The sequence below is a fragment of the Vombatus ursinus genome, unplaced genomic scaffold (assembly GCF_900497805.2).
Source record: "Vombatus ursinus unplaced genomic scaffold, bare-nosed wombat genome assembly UNPS02014811.1, whole genome shotgun sequence".
NCBI lineage: Eukaryota > Metazoa > Chordata > Mammalia > Diprotodontia > Vombatidae > Vombatus > Vombatus ursinus.
The window spans coordinates 4,350,022-4,370,492 of NW_020954589.1; the positions used below are offsets into that span (position 1 = coordinate 4,350,022).

At 46.6% G+C, this 20,471-nt stretch overlaps 1 protein-coding gene across 3 annotated transcripts in view; it reads right to left on the bottom strand.

Annotated features, from left to right (window-relative positions):
- The window catches only part of LOC114053495 (transcription factor EB), a 78,402-nt gene that overhangs the window by 9,015 nt on the left and 48,916 nt on the right, over positions 1 to 20,471 (bottom strand). For 2 of the 3 annotated variants that reach the window (XM_027876601.1, XM_027876602.1), the window contains exons 2-4: positions 3,236 to 3,486; positions 2,874 to 3,128; positions 324 to 452 (exon numbers count right to left, since the gene is read on the bottom strand). In XM_027876601.1, coding sequence (XP_027732402.1) covers positions 324 to 452; positions 2,874 to 3,128; positions 3,236 to 3,448 — 597 coding nt within the window. In that variant the 5' untranslated portion in view covers positions 3,449 to 3,486. Of the gene's footprint in view, positions 1 to 323; positions 453 to 2,873; positions 3,129 to 3,235; positions 3,487 to 20,471 lie in introns of those variants that run through there. The other variant, XM_027876600.1, reaches the window with a different exon arrangement.

Sequence of the window (20,471 nt, forward strand, 5' to 3'; positions counted from 1 at the left end):
GTGTGTGTGTGTGTGTGTGTGTGTGTGTGTGTGTGTGTGTGTGTGTGTGGTAAATAGAGTGGTAGGAAGCACACTGGCCATTTATTACCTGTGTGACCTTAGGTAAGTCATGCCCCTCACTAGACATTAGTCTCCTCCTCCGTAAAATGACAGGGCCGAACCAGATGGGAAATTCTGTGACTGTCTCATCTCTTCAGCAAGCATAAGCTCTCCAGGCTTAGGGGCTATGTCGTATCTTGCTCCTGTATTCCCCAAAATATCTAGTACCTACTCACCATTTGTCCCCCACCCTACCCCCCCCCCCCCCCCTTGGTTGTCAATACCGTGTTGGGCATCTGAATCTCCGGATTGATGTATCCCAGGACGTCATCCAAGCGCATGATATTATCAATAACATCATCGAGCTGGAAGGAAAATGGCGTATGTAAGTTGTATGTCCTTGGCATCTTCTCCTTGAGGGAAGGATGGATAGATTTGGGGTTAGGAGGGACTGGAAAGGGCAGAGATCTGCCTCTAAAGCAGAGATTAAAGGTGGACAGACAACAACCAGCCACCTAGGTCAGTGACCTGTTGCTCTATCCCACCTTCTCCCATCCAGCCTGGCTTCCTCCTTAAAGCTAAGAAACCCCAGGGGGAGTGACAGGCATGGACTCGGGGACTCTGGGGGTACAACAACCAACTTCCAACCCCTAGGAATCCTAAGTAACAGCTCCTAGAAGACAGTTCAATGAGGGCAAAGTACTTGTCTTCTCCTAACTCTGTATCTCCCCCAGGAGAGCTTTGCTTAGAGGCAAGCTAGATGGTGCAGCAGATACAGCGAGAGGCCTGCAGTCAGGGAGACCTGTATTCAAATCTGACCTGAGACACTCACTAGCTGTGGGACCCCAAGTAAGTCATTTAAATTCTGTCTGCCTCAGTTTCCTCATCCATAAAGTGGGAATAATAATACCACCTACCTGCCAGGGTTGTTGTGAGGATCAAGTGAGAAAATATTTGTAAAGCATTTTACTACAGTGCCTGGCACATAGGAGGTGCTTAATAAATGCTTGTTCTCTTCTTTCCTTTCTTGTATAGTAAGTGCTTAATAATTGTTTGCTGGGGGCAACTAGGTGGCACAGTGGATAGAGCACTGGCCCTGAATTCAGGAGGACCTGAGTTCAAATACGGCCTCAGACACATAACACTTACTAGCTGTGTGACCCTGGGCAAGTGCTTAGTCAAAAAAAAAATTATATATATATATATATATGTATTTATATATATATATATAAAAACTGTTTGCTGAATTGAATGGTGGCAGGGGGAGACCAGGTTTTGTGACTTCCCAGCTCAACAGTGTGACTCAGCAGCCCCACAAGCTGATGAGCTCCAAGGCTGCATTAGTGCAAACATAACATCCAGAGAATGGGATCAAAGAACCCCCCCTTTACTGTGCCCAAGCCAGGTCACAGCTGTAGTCTTGTTTGAAAAACTTCTGTCTGAGGCCGAATTTGAACTCAGGTCCTCCTGACTCCAGGGCCGGTGCTCTATCCACTGCACCACCTAGCTGCCCCTGGAGCACCACATTTTAAGAAGGACATTTGACAAGCTGAAATTGGTCCAGAGAAAGGGGACTGGGACAATAAGGGGACTTGGGACCAGGCTAGAGTGAGAGCAATTGAAGAAACTTGGGGTGTTTATTTATCGTGAAAAGGAAGAGGGCCTGAGGTAGAGGTGAGACATGACCGTATTTTTCAAGCATCTCAGGAGCTGTTGGGAACAGACAGATATGTTTTATTTAGCACGAGAAGGAAGAAATAAGAGCAATGAGTATATAGAGACAGATTTTTGCCTAATGGGGGCTGAACCTGTGATCTCACTGATATAGGAATTCCAAGGCCAGAGCTGTCTACCAATATTAGGAAAAATTTCCTAAAAATCCTTGTTGTCTGTTCCTTGTTTCAGAGAGGACCAAAGACATCATGGGGTAATGTCTTCACTTTTGCATGAATTGGGTTTAAGTGAGGCAGAGCCGCACAGAGTCTCAGCCTCATTCTCTCTTCCAGAGTCACCAAAGTCCAGTGGCAGGACAAAAGTCAGGATGACTGGCGGTGACCCAGGCTGCAATGGATGACTTTGGCATCTCTGACGTCTGACCAAGCTCCGGCCTCCTTCACGGCCTTTCGAACAAATTGCTCTCATTCACCCCATTCTGCTAGAAGGAGAGCTGTCCAAAAGCGGAATGAGCTTCCTCAGTACATGTGAGTGCCCTATCACTAGAGGCAGTGGCAGGAGCCCAGATGGCCACTTGTCAGGAATGCTATATAGAGGGAACTCCTGTTGAAGCCCAGGTTGGACTAGATAACATTTCTGAGGTCCCTTCTGATTCTGAGACTCTCCTGCTGGTGGACCTGATGCCATCATCATGTCACTGTCACAGCAGCTGGGAAACCTGGTGAATTTACCATCCCCCCACACACATACATCTTCACTCTGACAATCATGACTTTCAGAAGGTCTTGAAGGGACCCCACTCCCATGCTTTCCTCAGTGACCCTCAACTGTTTATTGATCAATGCTTTAGAAGCATGTATTAATCATATCTCTCTTTGTTGCCTCCTGCCCTTTATCAGACTGGGAGTTCCTTGGTCTAGGAACTGTGTTCCTCCCATCAAAATGGGGGCTATTCAAGGACAGGGACCAAGGTTTCCCCTATCAAATTGTGGGGACCTGAAGGCAAACACTGCATCTCTCCCATCAGATTTGGAAGCTCCCTGGGGGTAGAGACTGTGACCCTATCAGACTAGCTGTTCCTTGAGAGCTTAGCTCATGCTCCCACGGAGCCCTATACTGGCCCTTGAACCTGACCAGTAGTAGCACATGGCCTGACTCACCTCTCTCTCTGGATTGGAGCCGATATTCAGCATAGCCATAGGGCTGTTGGGGGCGCTATTGCCTGCAGAGGAAGAGAGCACATGGCTGGCCCGGACGCCAGGGGAAGCAGCTGGAGGCGGCTTTGGGGAGCTCTGGGCAGGGCTGATGTGGGCAGCAAACTTGTTCCCATAGGTCTCGGACAAGTACTCCCGCACCTTCTGGTCTCGTGACTGTTGCAGATGGTAGGAGGTGGGGTTCTCCAGGTACGACTGCACCTACGGCCCCAGAGAGAAAGGAGAAGAAGGTGTCAAGGGAGTCATGAGCCCTAGGAGGGACAGCGGCATTCTCAGGGTGCTAGGGAGTCATGCAGGGCAGGCAGTACCTTCAGGACCTCTCCTGGCACGGGAGGTGGCGACTGGAAATGGACTGGCGTGTTGATGGCTGGGGTGGGGGGCCCCGGCAGCTGCTGCTGCTGCTGCTGTTGCTGCTGCTGCATGTAATGCATCACAGCCTGTTGCTGCATCCGCTCCCGCTGCTCCTCCTGCTGAGCCTGCTCCCTCATGAGCTGCATTCGAAGGCCGATGCGAGACGCCATGGCAGCTGGCTGCAGGCGCCCGAAGGCAAGCTGGATCCCTGTGGGAGAAGCAGAGGACCAATGGAGCTCATGCTCACCCTAAGGAGCAGCACCATGATAAGGCACAGTTAAATAGTGCTTTACAAAGCACTTGACAGACACTCCTTTATTTGAACCCCAGAATAATTCTACGAAGCAGGTGCTGATATTATCCTTATTTTACAGATGAAGAAACAGATCTACTTAACAAAGGTTAACTGACTGGTCCAGGATCACATAGCTAGTAAATCTCTAAGGCTAGATTTGAACTCTGTGGATAGAGTGCCAGGCCTGGAGTCAGGAAGACTCATCTTCCTGAGTTCAAATCCGGCCTCAGACACTTACTAGCTGTGTGACCCTGGGCAAGTCACTTAACACTGCTTGCCTCAGTTTCTTCATCTGTAAAAAGAGCTGAAGAAGGAAATGGCAAACCACTTCAGTATCTCTGCCAAGAAAACCCCGAACAGGGTCACGAAGAGTAAGAAATGACTGAAAAACGACTAAATAACAACTTCCCGAATCCAAGTCCAACACTATCCACTGCACCATCATGCAGCCTCAGAGCCTAGGTCTTTCTGACTCTAAGTTCAGCAGTCTATGGGAGGCAGGATGGTGTAGTGGAAAAGAACAATGGGCATAGAATCAAAGGACCTGGGTTCAAGTCCCCGCCTCTGCTATTTCTCCCCTGTTTGTCCTTGGGCAGGTCACTACCCCTGGACCTCAGTTTCCTCCTCTATAAAACAAGGGGTTTGGAATTGACAATCTCTGGGCTCCCTTCCAGGTCATTTCTCATCCTTCTACCATGATTATCAGTACACACACACACACACACACACACATGCTGGTGTTTAACAAGGGGCTAATGTTTACTGTAGCCTAAGGGGCCAACTCCTATTCAGTAATCAGTGTAGGTCTGGCTACAGAAGTCTCTCTTTAAGAGGCAGAAAGTTCCATTTAAACAAATCAATCAGAAAAGATATACATAAGCAATTTGGTTCAATTGACCAAACATTTATAGAATACTTAATGTGTGCTGAGCACCAAACCAAGCCCTAGAAATAACAATAATAGTTAGCATGTATATAGTCCTTTAAAATTTTTAAAGTCCTTTATAAATGTTATCTCATTTGATCCTCACAATAGCTCTAGAAGGTACTTGCTGTAACTGTCCCCACTTTATGGATAAGGAAACTGAGGCAGAGAGTGATTAAATGACCTGACCAGGGTCACACAGTCTGAAGCTGGTAACTTGTACCATCCAGCTGCTTCAGGAGGTCCCCTGAATACTTCCCCCTTAGATTGAGAGCCCTTTCAAAGCAGGGCCTGTCTGTGTTTCCTCCATCAAAAGAAGCAAAGGGGGGAGGAGCAGCTAGGGGGTACAGTAGATAGAGCACTGACCCTGGAGTCAGGAGGGATTTGAGTTCAAATCCGGCCTCAGACCAAACATTTGACACTTACTAGCTGTGTGACCCTGGGCAAGTCACTTAACCCCAATTGCCTTGCCCCCCCCCCAAAAAAAGGAAGCAAAGAGAGGTAGAGTCTTGAGTTCAAATCTAGATTGAGTCACTAATTAATTATGTGATCTTAGATGAATCCCTTCACCGATCCTCGATTTCCTCATCTGTAAAAATAAGCTCAATCATCCCTTTCAGATATGACTTTCTATGACTGGTTAGAAGGTTCACTTGGATCTCACACACATATATGCTGATGTTTTGGTTTAATCTAAACATAAATCATTCCCTCAGGCTAATACTGCTGGACATCAGCCCATAAGTTGAGCATTAACCATAACCACCTGTACCTGGCCAAAAAAAAATCGCACTAGTTTGTTTTATACATATACGCTTTTTTTCTTAAAAACACTCTCATATCCTTTATCCCATTTGACCCTCACACCAACTCTATGCTTCCACCTGCAACACCTGTACAACTGTACAAACTGCCAAAAATATAAATTCTACTTGTAAACTCAAGGGAATGATTTGGCCATGAAAGAAATGTTACCATATTCAAAATGTTTTCCCAGGTTAATATCAAAATGCACATATGCATAGTGCTTTACTAAACCCAGTTAGGTGCCAATTAGTGTGAGTAATGAAAGTGGCTGAATATAATATATTCAAATTTGCACTATTCAGAATTATAATTGTGTAAAATATGGTCGTTGGTTCCAGCTCAATAGAAATATGGAATGTGAATTTGAATACTGCCACCACACCAAGAGGACTCCTTGTTCCTACTATTCATCGAAACACAGGACACAGAAATTCACATTTCTCACTGTATCTTCCCCAAACTCTTCCAAAGAGGCAGCGGACCTCCTATCAATGAATCACAGGATACAGAGCTAGAAGGGCCCCCAAAGGTTAACTATCTCAATTTGACTAGCTCTCAGACCTTCATTAGCTCTCACTGGGCTATTGCAGAAGCCTCCTGATTGGTCTTCCTGCCTGAAGTCCCCAGGAGACCTTCCCTAGCCACCCCCTATCCAGTTGTTAGGGCTTTTTCCTCTGTAATTACCTTCCACTTACTCTGCAGGTATCTATATGCATCTATTTATTTACATGTTGTGTTCCCCATTAGAATGTAAGCTCTATGAAGGTAGTTGTTTTTTTTTTCCTTTCTTTGTATTCCAGAGAGTGGTCCCAGTGCTTTGAACATTGTAAACAATCAATAAATGCTTATGGTTTGATTTCTAAGAGCTGGAAGAAATCTTAGAAGTCACCCAGTCCAACCCCCTGATTTTACAAATGAGGCAACAGAGATTTAGAGAGATTAAGTGACTTACTCAAGGTCATCTTCATAGTAAAAATCAGAGGTGAGATTTGAATCAGGGCCCTAGTACTTGGGACTGTGCCCTTTCAACTGTGCACTCCAATATGTAGGCAGTGAAGCCAGTATTGAAACCCAAATTCTAGACCCAAACCCATTGCTCTTTCTACTGTATCTTGTTTTTTTGCCAAGGAGTAAAAGTAATGAGAGCTAGTGGCTCAGTGGATAGAGTGCTGGGCCTGGAGTCAGGAAGACCTGAGTTCAAATCCCACTTCAATATTTACTAGCTATGTGACCCTGGGCAAGTCGTTTAACCTCTGTTTGCTTTAATCCTCTGGAGAAGAAAATGACAAAACCATTCCAATGTCTTTGCCAAGAAAATTCCCCGGACAGCATTGGTATAATATCGTCCATAGGGTCACCAAGAGTCAGACACAAGTAAACAACAACAAAAATAATGGCCATTTCAAAAAACCAAAATGAAATTTTGTTTTTTAAAAATCTAAGTAAAATTCTGGAATAAAATTCATTTCAACTTAACAGCTATGCCATAACTACCATTGGATCCTAAATTCAGAGATGAAAGAAACCTCAGGGACTATCTAGCCCCTTCCATCTTACAAATGAGGAACTCAGATCTAGAATTAAGTAACTAGCCCAGAGGCATAGAGCTGGGAAGCATCTGGGGCAGTATTTGAATTCGGCTCTATCTCGGTTCCAAGTCCATGGCAAATCCAGACTGCCTGATCCAGATACCACAGACTTCGTTAATTATTTTTTTGAGTGCTCAGGTAGTCTTTTTTGAGGAGTAGGGATAGCAGCTCTCATTTAAGGTGAGGCAGTCATTACGACCATTTTACAAATGAGGAAGCAGGCTTAGGGGGTAAGTCCAGGGTCATCCGGCTGAGTATGGATTCCAGATATTCCAAGGCCAGCCTTCAGTCCAAAGTGCCGCCACCACCACCACCACCGCCACCACAGCCACCACCACACCAGCTCCCTCACACTGTCCCACCTCCTGAGAGCGGCTCACCTCTGGCTGGGGGGATGCACATGGACAGAAGGGGGGTGGTGCTAGACAGAAGCCCCTCACAGAAATGCTTTCCCCAGGAACAGGGAGGTGGAATGGGAGGGTGAGGGAGTGGAAGAAGGAGCCGACGGGGTGGAGGAGGAAAAAGGGGTGGGGGAGGGAGAGGAGGAAGGGCAGGCAACCACACAAGTCTTCCCCCACCCACCCCCCCATGCCAGGGAATTGGATGAGTTGTTTTTCCAGACTGGATCTACTTTGGAAGGTGAGGAATTTCTGTGCCTTTTGAATCATATACAAGGTATATGCCAGATCACTTGCAAAGTATTTTTGAGACAAGAGCTCTGGCAGTTTATCAGGATGCTGGCTGGAGCCTAGGAGAATAATCTACCCACGTGTCTGGGGCAGGGGGAGGGGGAGGAGCCTCTCTCCAAAGCCCTTCCCCAGCGTGGGTGGAATCCGGAAGGGCTCCTCCAACCCCAGCCCTAGGAAGATCTGACTGGACCTGGGGAGAGGCGAAGACGAGGGAAACCTGGGGCAGGCAGCTAATCTCATTAGCAGCTTTCTCTAAATCCTGGCCCCTCTGGTTCAGCTGGAGCTCGGAGACAACTCCAACCCCACCTTGGCCCTCGGCCATGCTCATTCTTCTTCAGAGGTCCCGGTGAGTTAGGAGCCATCTCTTGCTAGGACACTCATCAAACCCACCCTCACACCCCCCCAATACCCCAGACCCAGGTCTGTAGTCCAGACCCAAGCCCCACCTGGCCCGTGCTTTCCCTCTTCCCCGTGCAGACAGACACAGTCTGATTACAGTGAGAGTAGTCTGGTGAGGGGGCTAGTCCAAGGGGCCTGGCAGCACCAGCCGGCGTTGGGGGTGGGAGAGGTGGAGGATGGGGGGATGATGGCAGTACACTGACAGGGCTCTTGTTCCTCTCCACAAAGGGACCAGGCGCCAATTATGGGGCAAGGAGGCAAAGCAGGCACTGTTGGAATGGGCTGCTCTGGAAAGAGCCTTACCTAGCACCTACATGGAGGACACATCTGCAGAGAAACCAACAACATCTGCGGTAGGAAGAGTGCAAGAAGACAGGGCTGGGGGACTGACCAGCATAGAATCGTAGGGTCAGAGATTGAGAGCTAGATGGGGCCTCTGAGGCCATCCAGCCCAACGCCATTTTACAGAGGAGAAAACTGAGGAGAGAGGCTAGGGGACTTACTTCCACTGTGACTAGTATGTTCAATTCAATAAACATTTATTAAGCACCTACAATGTGCCAGTAGCTATGTATGGCTGTGAGAGTCCCTTGGTCAGCAAGGAGATCAAATAAGTCAATACTTAAGAAAATCAATTCAGATTATTCACTGAAAGGTCACATACTGAAGCTGAAGCTTAAATACTCTGGCCACATAATGAGAAGATGGAACTCATAGGACCCCGATGCTGGGAAAGATCGAAAGCAAAAGGAAAAGGGGATGGCAGAGGATGAGATGGATAGACAGTGTCATGGAGACGATGAACATGAACTTGGACAGACTTTGGGAGATAGTGGAGTACAGAAGGGCTTTGGCCCATGGGGTCATGAAGAGTGGGACATGACGGGGTCATGAAGAGTGGGACGTGACAGAGTCATGTGCCAAGCACCGGGATACAAAAAGAGGCAAAGTACAGTCCCTGCCCTCGAAGAGCTTACAGTCTAACGGGGTGAATAACATGCAAACAAACATATACAAAACAAGCTTTATGCAGGATAAATAGGCGATAATTAACAGAAGGAAGGCCCTGGAATTAAGAGGGGTTGGGAAAGGCCTCCTGTAGGAGGTGGGATTTTAGTTGGGACTTAAAGGAAGCCAGAGAGGTCAGTAGAGTGGAGGAGGGAGAGCATTCCAGGCATGTGGACAGCCAGAGAGAATGCCCAGGACCCATATATGGAGTACTCGTCTTGTTAGAAGAGAGGCCAGGAGGCCAGAGTTACTGCATCAAAGAGTACGTGTTGGGGGGTAAGGTGTAAGAAGATTGGGAAGGTAGGAGAGGGCTAGGTTATGAAGGACTTTAAATGCCCAAGAGAGCAATAGGGAGCCACTGAGCAGGAAGAGAGCAAGCTCATCTAGTCCAACCCTCTCATTTTTTCATCAAAGGGAACCAGAATCCCCTGGGATGTGACATCTAGTTAGTGGCCGAAGCCAGATTCCTGGACTTCTGAGTCCTTTCCACTTAGACCAGCAGTTCTCCCTCAGGACAGCAATCAGAGATCAGGGCCCTGAGGGAATTCAATTCAACAGGCATTTGCCAGGAACTAGGCAAGGCCTTAAGGATACAAAACCAATACAATCCCAGCATTCTAGGAGCTCTGGTTTTACTGGGGAAGCCACACTTACGTGGGAGAAATATATATAAAACATATGCAAAGGAGTATGTAGGACAGCTAGGTGGCGCAGTAGATAGAGTGGCAGGCCTGGAGTCGGGAAGACCTGAGTTCGAATCCAGCCTCAAACCCTAGCTGTGTGACCCAGGGCAAGTCACTTAGCCCTGTTTGCCTCAGTTTCCTCATCTGTAAAATGAGTTGGAAATGTATCTTTGCAAGAAAACCCCGAATGTTCAAATCCAGACTCAGACATTTGACACTAGCTGTGTGACCCTGGGCAAGTTACTTAACCCTAATTGCCTCACCAACAGAAAACCCCAAATGGGTTCACAAAGAGTTGGACATGACTGAACAATAACATGCAAAGCAGATATAAAGTTTATTTTGACCTAGGAGTTGCAGAAAGAGTACTAACTACTTGAAGACTTCTGGAAAGGCATCATGAGCTTCAACCAAGAGGTTGAAGTCAGGAGGGAGGGCATTCCAGGCAGAGGGAACAGCCCACGGAAAGGCAGGGAAGCAGAAAATAGCCATGTTTTGTTGTTGTTCAGTCCTTTCCAATTTTTTGACCCCGTAGACCATTGCAGGTCAAAGCCGTCCATGGGGTTTTTTTGGCAAAGATATTGGAGTGATTTTCTATTTCCTTCTCCAGTGGATTCAGGCATACAGAGGTTTGCTAACTTCCCTTCATATGATGTATATAGCCTCATCCCAGAAATGATTTTGTATCTCATTTTCAAGGTACATATTGTTTCCCCTAGTAGAAAGAAAGCTACTTGAGGGCAGGGACTATTTGATTTTTGTCTTTGTCTCTCCAGAACCCAGCACAGCGCCTGGCACATAGAGGGTGTTTAATAAATGCTCATTGAATTAGATTGAGTCGATGGAGATGGCCATCCAAAGGGAAAGTCAGAGGGCACTTTCTATCCAACTTCATAATTTCGCCGAGGAAATGCTGAGCCAGGTAGTATCTTTCAAAGGTGACCGCTATCACCGGTCCTTCACAGGACCAGGATCCCCAGGGGCTGACTGACTCTGGCTGAGGGATGATAGGGTCATAAATTTAGCCTGGAAGGCACCTCACAGGCCACCTAGTGCAACTCCTTCATTTTACAGATGAGGGAGACCTGACAATCAGGGAAGTTAAAAGGTTTCAGCATTAAATATGGGAGAGGCATTTGAAGCCGGGTCCTCTGAGACTCTAGAGCAGGGGTGCAGAACCTGTGGCCTCTAGGCCCTCGAGTGTGGCCTTTTGACTGAATTCGGTCAATTCAGGTTCCCCACCCCTGCTCTAGAGGCAGTGCCCTTTTCACCATGTCCCACTGCCTGTGAGAAAGGGGGCCCCTCACCAAGCTCCCTACCAATCCTGGAGGATTCACCACACCTTCTACAAAATTCCCCTGCATTTATAGAGCATGGCATGCTTTTTCCTAATCCCTTTCCCATCCATCACCTTACCTGATCCTCACAACCACGTGCCTGGAGAGGTAAGCAAATTATCTCCACAGACAAATGAGGAAGAGGAAGATGACTTATATAATGACTTATATAGCTTCACACATGTAGTTGGTTTAGAAAGAGAGTAAGGACTAGAACCCAGGTGTCCTAGGTCTCCAGATTCCTATTCCAAAACTCAGAGCTCTCCCAAACAGAGATGAAGATAGGAACTGGACCTGTGATTTCACTGGGGAACTAACTGCAACCAGGCGGCAGACTGAATAGAATAGAGTGCCAGGCCTGGAGTCAGGAAGATGCATCTTTATGAGTTCAAATCTGGCATCAGACCATAGCTGTGCGACATTGGGTAAGTCATTTAACCCTGTTTGCCTCAGGTTCCTCATTTGCAAAATGATCTGGAGAAGGAAATGGAAAACCACTCCAATATCTTTGCCAAGAGGCAAACAGGATTAAGTGACTTGTCTAGCTAGTAAGCGTCTGAGGCTGGATTTGAACTCAGGAGGATGGGTGTTCCTAACTTCAGGCCTCACATTCTATCACTGCATCATCTAGCTGTCTCTTAATAGATGCTTATAAACTGACTGCCTCAGGAAGAAAATCCAGGGCCCTGCAAAACAGTGAGGCAGAAAGACAGCCAAAATGACCTGTTGGCCTGGACCGGGAGAAATAGAAGAGATTCAGTAGAGGGGAGTGAATTGACTTGAATTTCCTATTTTGTTCACCTTGCTCCTTCCAATGGAAGAGCAGTAGGGTCAAAAATGGAGAGTGGGAAGGGACGCTCCGTGATCCTCTGGTCCAGCCTTCCTCACCTGACAGATCAGCCATAAATCAAAGCCAGGCTTAAGGAACCCGCTCAAGGTCACGGAGTGAGTGGCTGAGTCAGGACCTGAACCGAGATCTTTGGCACCCTTTTTACTACACCGTGACATCGTAATAAACAGGGAAGATTACTGTGCTATAAGAGATGACGACTATCATATCTACAGAGAAGCATGGCGGGACTCACACAAAGAGATGGAAAAGGAAGTAAGCAGAGCCGAGAAAACGACAGACAAAAATGACTTCAACAGTGTGGATGGAAAAGACACCCACCACAAAAGAATGCCATTAATAAGAACTAACATTTATGTAGCACCCACTGTGACCCTGGCCAAGTCACTTCACCCTGTTTGCCTCAGTTTCTGCATCTGTAAAATGGGCTGGAGAAGGAAATGACAAACCACTCCAGTATCTTCACCAAGAAAACCCCAAATGGGGTCACGAAGAATCAGACACGACTGAACAACAACAACAACAGCAACCACAAAGAGTGTGAGGCACCGTGCTAAAGGCATTACAATCAGTATCTCATTTGATCCTCACAACAACCCTGGGAGGTGGGTGCTATTACGATCATCCCCATTTTACAAATGAGGAAACTAAGGCAAACAGAGGTTAAATGACTTGCCCAGGGGTCACACAGCTAGCAAGTATCTGAGCTGGATTTGAACTCAGTCTTCCTGACTCCAGGCCCGGCATCACTATCCACTCAGCCATCTAGTGGCCTTGGAGTGGCAAGGGCTCCGTATTCAGAATCAGGCTGCTGGTCTTGCCTCTGTACTGATTTTTTTTTCTTTGTCAAGGCAATCAGGGTTAAGTGACTTGCCCAGGGTCACACAGCTAGTGAGTATCATGTGTCTGAGGTCGGATTTGAACTCAGGTCCTCCTGACTCCAGGGTTTATTACGACATCACGGCATAGTAAAAAGGGTGCCAAGGATCTCGGTTCAGGTCCTGACCCAGCCACTCACTCCGTGACCTTGAGCAGGTTCCTTAAGCCTGGCTTTGATTTATGGCCCCTTGATTTATGTGCCACCTAGCTGCCCCTGCACTGATTTTCTGAGCAAATCAATTAATCTTTTTGGAGGGAAAATGACTCAACCAAGATCACACAGCTATTTAGTGAGCCCTAGTTCAGGTTCTCATCACCTTTCTCAACTGGACTCTTGCAATAGCCTCCTAATTGGGCTCCCCTCCTCCCACAGCAAGTCTCTCCCCTCTCCAATCCATTGTTCACACAACTGCCAAAGAGGCATTGTTAAATATCTCTTTGGTACAGGTTTGATCATGTCACTCCCCTGAAAGAAACTGCTGTGCCTTCCTATTGTGTCTTGAATAAAATTTACCCTCCTGTCTTTGGAAAGTAAAGTCCTTCACTATCCGGCTCCAGTCATCCTTCTCCAGGTTAATTACACCTGCCTCTCCCTGTCTCCAGCCAAATGGGCTCTCTGGTGGTTCCTCACACTCGGCACTCCATCCCCTCCCTACACGGCTTTGCACTGGCTGTCCCTCATGCCCAGAGCAGACTTCCTGCAAACCTCTGCTTCTTAAAGTTGCTTGATTCCTTCAAGGTTCAGTCCCAGCCCCAGCTTTTACATGAAGCCTTCCCTGGTCCTCCTGGATGCCAGCATCCCCCATTAACTTAACATTTATTTTGTGTATATCTTCAATAGACCTCTATAGGTACATGTTGCCATTCCTGAGAAAATCGAAACTTCTCAGGGAGGAAGATGACTTCATTTTCATCTTCATCTCATGCCCACTGATTAGCACAGTAATCTGCACCTAGGAGGTGCTAAATAAATGCTTATTGATGGATTGATTGATGGGTTAAGTAATAGCACAGCTAGACTATTACTGTTATAAACTGAATCCAACACAAAACACAGAATGTCAGAGATGGAAGGGGCCAAAAACATAAACTGTTAGGATATAGAACACAGAATGTCAGGACTCCAGGGGGCTTTATTACATAGAAAGTTAGAACACAGAACATAGAATGTCAGGGCTGGAGGGAGCCTTAGAACATAGAATGTTAGATCTAGAAGGAGCCTTAGAACGTAGAATGTGAAGACTGGACAGGGCCTTAAAATGGAGGATGTTAGGACATAGAACATAGAATGTTAGGGCCAGAAGGAGCCTTAGAACATTAAATGTTAGGACACAGGGCACAGAATGTCAGAACTGGAAGGAACCTTAGACCATAGAATGTTAGAAAACAGAACATAGAATGTCAGGTCCAGAAGAAGCCTTAGAACATAAGATGTCAGGGTGCTCTGCCTTAGAACATGGAATCTTAAGACAGAACATAGAATGTGAGGGATGAGAGGGGCCTAACAGACCATCTATCTAGCCCAAGTCTTCATTTCACTGAAGATAAGACTCCATGCTAGTTCTATCGTGGAATGATGATCAAAGAAGGGAAATGACCACCACTTGGGTACATGCTTATAGGCAGAACTGCCCACTACCCACTTTGTTTCTTTTTTCTCTATCAAGAAAAATTATTTTGAGACTGGAAAGGACAGAACAAAATTGTCTATTAGGCAGCTGAAACCCAAGATAAGTAAGGAGATAGAGAGCACTTAGCTGCCCCTGAAGGCCCATATGAACTACCTCCTGAAAATGGAGGCCAAAAAAAAAAAGTAAGCTTAGCTTTGATTCCAAATAAAATTCTAGAACATATTAATAAAGAGATAGTTAGTGAATATCTAGAAAAAGAAGTGGCAATCCCAAAGGACCAGCCAGGTTTCATCAATAAGGCAAGGTAGGTGGCACAGTAGATAGAGTGCTAGGCCTGGAGTTGGGAGGACCTGGGTTCAAATCCAGCCTCAGCCACTTACTAGCCGTGTGACCCCACTGGGCAAGTCACTTAACCTCTATATGCCTCAGTTTCCACAACTGTAAAATGGGGATAATAATAGCTCATACCTCCCAGGGTTATCATGAGGATCAAATGAAATAATATTTGTAAAGAGCTTAGCACAGTGCCTGGCACATAGCAAGCACCATTTAAATGCTTATTCCCTTCCTCATCAATAGTAAGTCATATGAGATGAAACTTATTTCCTTTTTGGCAGTGTTATTACATGAGTCAATCTGGGGAATGCTGTATATATTGTTTACCTGGATTTTAGCAAAGCACTTGACAAAATCTCTCACGCTATTCTTGTGAAAAAGATGGAGAGGTAATATGCTAGACAGTAGTGCAGCTGGGAGGGTGCAGAGCCAGACAGCCCCAGAGCTGCCATCAATAGTTTGGTATCAATTTGAAAGGAAGTGTCTGGCGGATTCCCTCTGGCTCTGAGTGTGGCCTGGTTTTAGTTGACATCGTTAGCAACTACTTGGATAAAGGCATAGTTGGCATAACCCTAACGATGGTATATAACACAACGTCAGGAGGGATAATTCATGCCTTTGATGACATTCAGGATCCAAAGAGACCTTGAACCCTAGGCTAAATCTAATAAGGACAAAACTGAATAGAGAATTGTCAAGACTTACACATAGGCTGGAAAGATCAATTCCACAAATGCACTATGGGGAAAACATGAGTACATACCAGCTTGTCTGAAAAAGATCAGGGAGCAAGAGGGGGTTGGGGGCGGGGCACTTAGTGGGCTGCAATTTTTTTTGTTTGCTTGTTTTCTGGTCTTTTTGAGACTGGGTCTCCCTATTACTCTCAGGCCAAAGGTGTAGTGGCTTTTCATGGGCCTAATCCCACTACCGATCATCAAGGGAGCTTCTACCTGCTCCATTTCTGACCTGGTCCAGTTTGCTTCTCCTTAGACAGGGAAAGGAATTAAGTATTTATATAGCACCTATTACATTCCAGGCATTGTGTTAAGTGCTTTACAAATATTATCTTCTTTGATTTTCACAACAACTCTGCAAAGTGGGTACTGTCATTATTCCCATTTTATGATTGAAGAAACTGAGGCAGAGAGAGGTTAAGTCAAGGGTGGGGAACGTGCAGCCTTGAGGCCATATGTGGCCCTCAAGTGAGGCTCTTTGCCTGAGTTTGGATTCAAAGGGCCACACTTGAGAGGACCACATATGACCTTCCCTAATAGCCCTGAGTTAAGTGATTTGCCCAGTGTCACACAGCTAGTAAGTGTCTGAGGCTGGATTTGAACTCAGATCTTCCTGACCTCAGGCCCAGCACTCTATCCACTGTGCCATCTAGCTGCTGTAAGAAAGACAGTGGTCTCTCCTGCTGCCATGTTGGTGCCAGATTTAGTGTAGACACCTAATCAGCCTGGCCCACTGCAGCTCAGAACTCTAGAGGCTCCAGAAATCCACCAGCCTCAGCCCCCTTAGTAACAGGGGATTATAGGTGTGTGCCACCATGCCTGACTGATTGAAAATCTAACGTGAGTCAACTATGATATATAGTGGGCAATAAAGCCAACATCATTGTAGGCTATATTAAAACAGGAGGTGAGAGTCCAACTTTTAGTTTGCTCTAGTCAGACCACATCGAGAGTACTGTGTTCACTTCTGGGCACAATTTAAGAAGGAAGCTGACAAGATGAAAGCATTGAGAGGATGGGTTATATCAGCCGAAGAAGCATTGAAGGAATGCAAAATGTTTAGCCTAGAAAAGACTCATGGGGGCATCATAACCACCTTCAAATACCTGAAAGACTGGGAGGAAGAGGAGTGATCAGATTGGTTCTAATCAGCCCTAGAGGGTAGAAAGAGGAAGAATGGCTAGAAGATACAAAGGGGTAAACTGAGGTTTGATGTAAGGAAAGACTCCCCCTGAATTAGAGGTGTCTAAAAGTGGAGGGAGCTGCCTTGAGAAGTCATGGCTTCTCCCTCACTGGCAAAGACTGGATGCCCACTTTTCAGGGATGTGTAGAAAGAGAGTCTTGTTTATGTATGGTCATGTAGGTTGAGCTCTGCGGCCCCCTCCAGCTCTTGAGACTCTGTGAGATGCACAGAGGGGAAGTTACACTTCATGAATTCCCATGGGGACATCAAAAAGAAGGCATTTCCTTCCTGTTGAGTACTCATCTGGGGAGGCCCCAAGGAAAAAACAAAACAGAGCAACCCAGTGGTTAGAGAACTGGACCCTGAAGACGCAGCTCTTGAACATCTTCTCATCCTTCCGTGTGGAGAGGAAGACCCCAGCCAGTCTAACAGCTTGGGGGCTGGCAATCTGAGTGGAGAGCTAGGTGATGTCGGAGAAAGGGAGAGGAGGGCAAGGAACAAGCATCTGCTGCTCTCCAGGCCTGGTTCCCACCCTGCCTGAAATTCCCAGAGGTCAGGTACACCAGCCCCATGCTCCAGCATGGTCGCTCCCCACAGCCCACAAGCCCAGGGAAAGCGCTGTCGGAGTTGGTGCCTGGTAGGGCTGGGATTTCTAGCCCTGAGCAAGTCAAGGCAATCCTGTGGCTAGGGTTGGGAAGGCTTCAAAGGGCTATTGAAGGCCAGTGAGGAGTCCCATGAAGATCAGCCAGATGCTGACCCAGAAAGCAGATATCTCATGGGACCTAAGGTTTGGGGGTGGGGGTCAGGAGGAAGTGAGAGGAAAGACAGTAGGCATCCAAGCCCAGGGAGCAGGAGGCAGTTTGGAAACCGGGAAGAGAAAGATGAAACATGTGGCTTCCCCAATCCTGGAGCGCACCAAGGAGATGGATGGCCCCAGGGCTATAAGGGCCCTGGTGAAACAGAGAAACTGATCACACATAGAGGGTTGTCTCACCAGGCTAACGTCTTCACTTCTCCTGCCACACACAGCATTTCCCCCTCCCCCATACACAGTGTTACACCAAACAGACACAAAACCCAACACCCCATTTTCCTGATACACACACAACAGATAGAGTCTCTCAACCTCACTCTCTTTCTCACTCTCTCTCTCTCACACACACACACACACACACACACACACACACACACACATGCACAGAGGCAGCCATTTAATAACTTACAGACAATGCTCCTTTTCTTGATACAGTCCTTCAAACACACAAAAGTACATACAACTCCCTCTGTCTCATATAGTTAACTGCTAATAACAGTTAACATGTATATAGTCCTTAAGGCTTGAAAATATTTATTACTATTTTTTCTTGTTGTTCAGTTGTTTCAGTTGTGTCTGACTCTTCTTGACCCCATTTGGGGTTTTCTCGGCAAAGATGCAGGAGTGGTTTGCCAGTTCCTTCTTCAGTTTATTTTACAGATGAGGAAACTGAAGCAGAGTTAAATGACTTGTCCAGGGTCATACAGCTAGTGAGTGAAGCCAGATTGGAACTCAGGTCTTCTTGACTCCAGGCCCAGCTCTATCCACTGTACCACCTAGACGCCCTTATTATTATTATTCACAGATAAGGAAACTGAGGCTCACAGAGGTTATCCAAGGCCTTCTTGGCTTTACATCCAGTGGCCTATCCACAAGCTCAAACTGCCTTTTCTTACACATATTTATAAGTGCTGCACACACACACAGATATTACAGACCCTCCATCTCACAGATACAGACAAATGCTTCATTCACGTCCAAATTACACATAAAGTCCATCTCACACACAACACAGGTGCACACTAGTCTCTCCATTTCATAAGTACTCACAAGGCCCCATTCATACATGCAAGTCCTTCATACACACACAGCTACACATAAATCCATCATACACAGATACACAGAAGGCCATTGCACACAAAGAGACAAACATAAGTGCCTTACCACACAGAGATAACCCAAGTCTCTCCATTTCACACAGATTCCCACAAGTCCCTCACTTCTCACAGATGCCTCATTCACACACAGATAGATGCCAGTGCATCACTCACACGCACGCACGCACACACGCACACATACACAAATCCATTGCATACGCAGCAAGATACACACAAGTCCCTCTATCTCTCACACACAGATGCCCTTTGAAAAGCATTTCAAAATTCCACACCCTGACAATCGCATTCTGATGTTCAGGAATTCCTTCCCTAGGGATCTCACCATGCCCTTCTGGCCCCCGCAGCCGGCTACCCTTGACTTCCCAGCCCCTTTGGTTGCTTCCTTCTCTCTTTCCTACCTCCAGCACACACTCATCTGGATGCCCTTTTCAGTAGGTCTCCTGGCATGCATCCACACCCATCTCTAATAGCTTTCTTCTTGTGTTGTGGGTATATACTTGGTCTCCCCAGCTAAATAGGAAAATCATACCGTCCCACTCCACTGCCAATAAAGGACAGTTAGTCACATTTCTGTAGCCCTTTAAGGTCTACAAAATAACTGCGTAGTCACAAAGACAAGCAACTTTGAAACACTTAAGAAGCCTGTTCAATGCAATGACCAACCGCACTCCAAAGGATCGGTGATGCAGCACACTGCCCACCTCCTGGCGGAGGAGCAATGGGCTCGGAGTGCGTAATGAGACATACATTTTGGAACCTATAAATGTGAGGATTTGTTTCCCTTGATTATGTATATTTTTTAAGGGGGGGGGGGGGGGCGGGGGAGAGAAAATAAAAGCATGTCCATTGACAAACAGTTTAATTAATTTGGGGGAAAAAAATAAGATTAACTCTGTGAGGTGCATCCTATAAGTATTGTGAGCCTTGTCTAAGGCTCACAGAGGTTTGAATGACTTGCCTGTGGTCATACTAGAAGTTTAGTGTGTTAAGGTAGGATTTGAACCCAGGCTGCTTGACTCTAGCCTATTCTTACACTCTCCCTCCAGCAATATCAGCTCATCAGCACACAAAGAAATGCTTTTTTGAATGAAGGAATCAGTGTTGGGCCAGTTATTCAGCATTAGCTTCCTTTCATAGTCAACCTCACACAGAGACAGTTTCTCCAAGTAATACAGACAGGAGGTATGGGGTGGGGACCCCTACAATCAGGCCCAGAAAACCCATGGGCCCAGGAAGAAGAGATGCTATCTTACTGATGCTTTCTGTAATATGACTGGTGAATTTCCCTTTCTCAATTCCTTATCTCTGCCCACCCTTCTTTAAAGATGTCCCTGACTCAAGTCAGATTCTTCCCATTCTTCATTTCCCAATGAGTCATCCACTAGGAGATCATCAAGGTCTGCCCACTGAAGGCATCTTGCTATCTACCCTGCCCACAGGTATCTCATGCCCCCTTCCCCACTCTCACCTCCTTCCATCACTCGCTCTGGTTCTGTGAATAGTAATAAAATCAGTGGAAAGGTTGATACCATCAACCATCCTATTGCTTCTCTCACAATCCTCGTGACACCCCCAGCCCAAAACTACCTTCCCTCACCCCAATCCCAGTATTAGAATGTAAAGTTCCTGAAGGCCTGGACCGTTTCATAGCTGTGTTTGGATCTGCGGTGCCTGACACAGTGCCTGGAGCATAGTATGAGCTTAACCAATGCTTGTTCACACTTATCCATTCCCTGTCCAGGCAGAAGGCCCTTACCCACAGTGGGAAGGTGGAAGAGCACTTCCTCCCACCCTAATTTTCCAAGGAGGACCAGCAGCACTGGTCCAACCTAATCCTGTATTCTCACTCTTCTTTTTCACCTTAATAGTGGAAAAAAAAAAAAAAACCAAACCTCAGCAGAGTCCAGCCAAGGGGA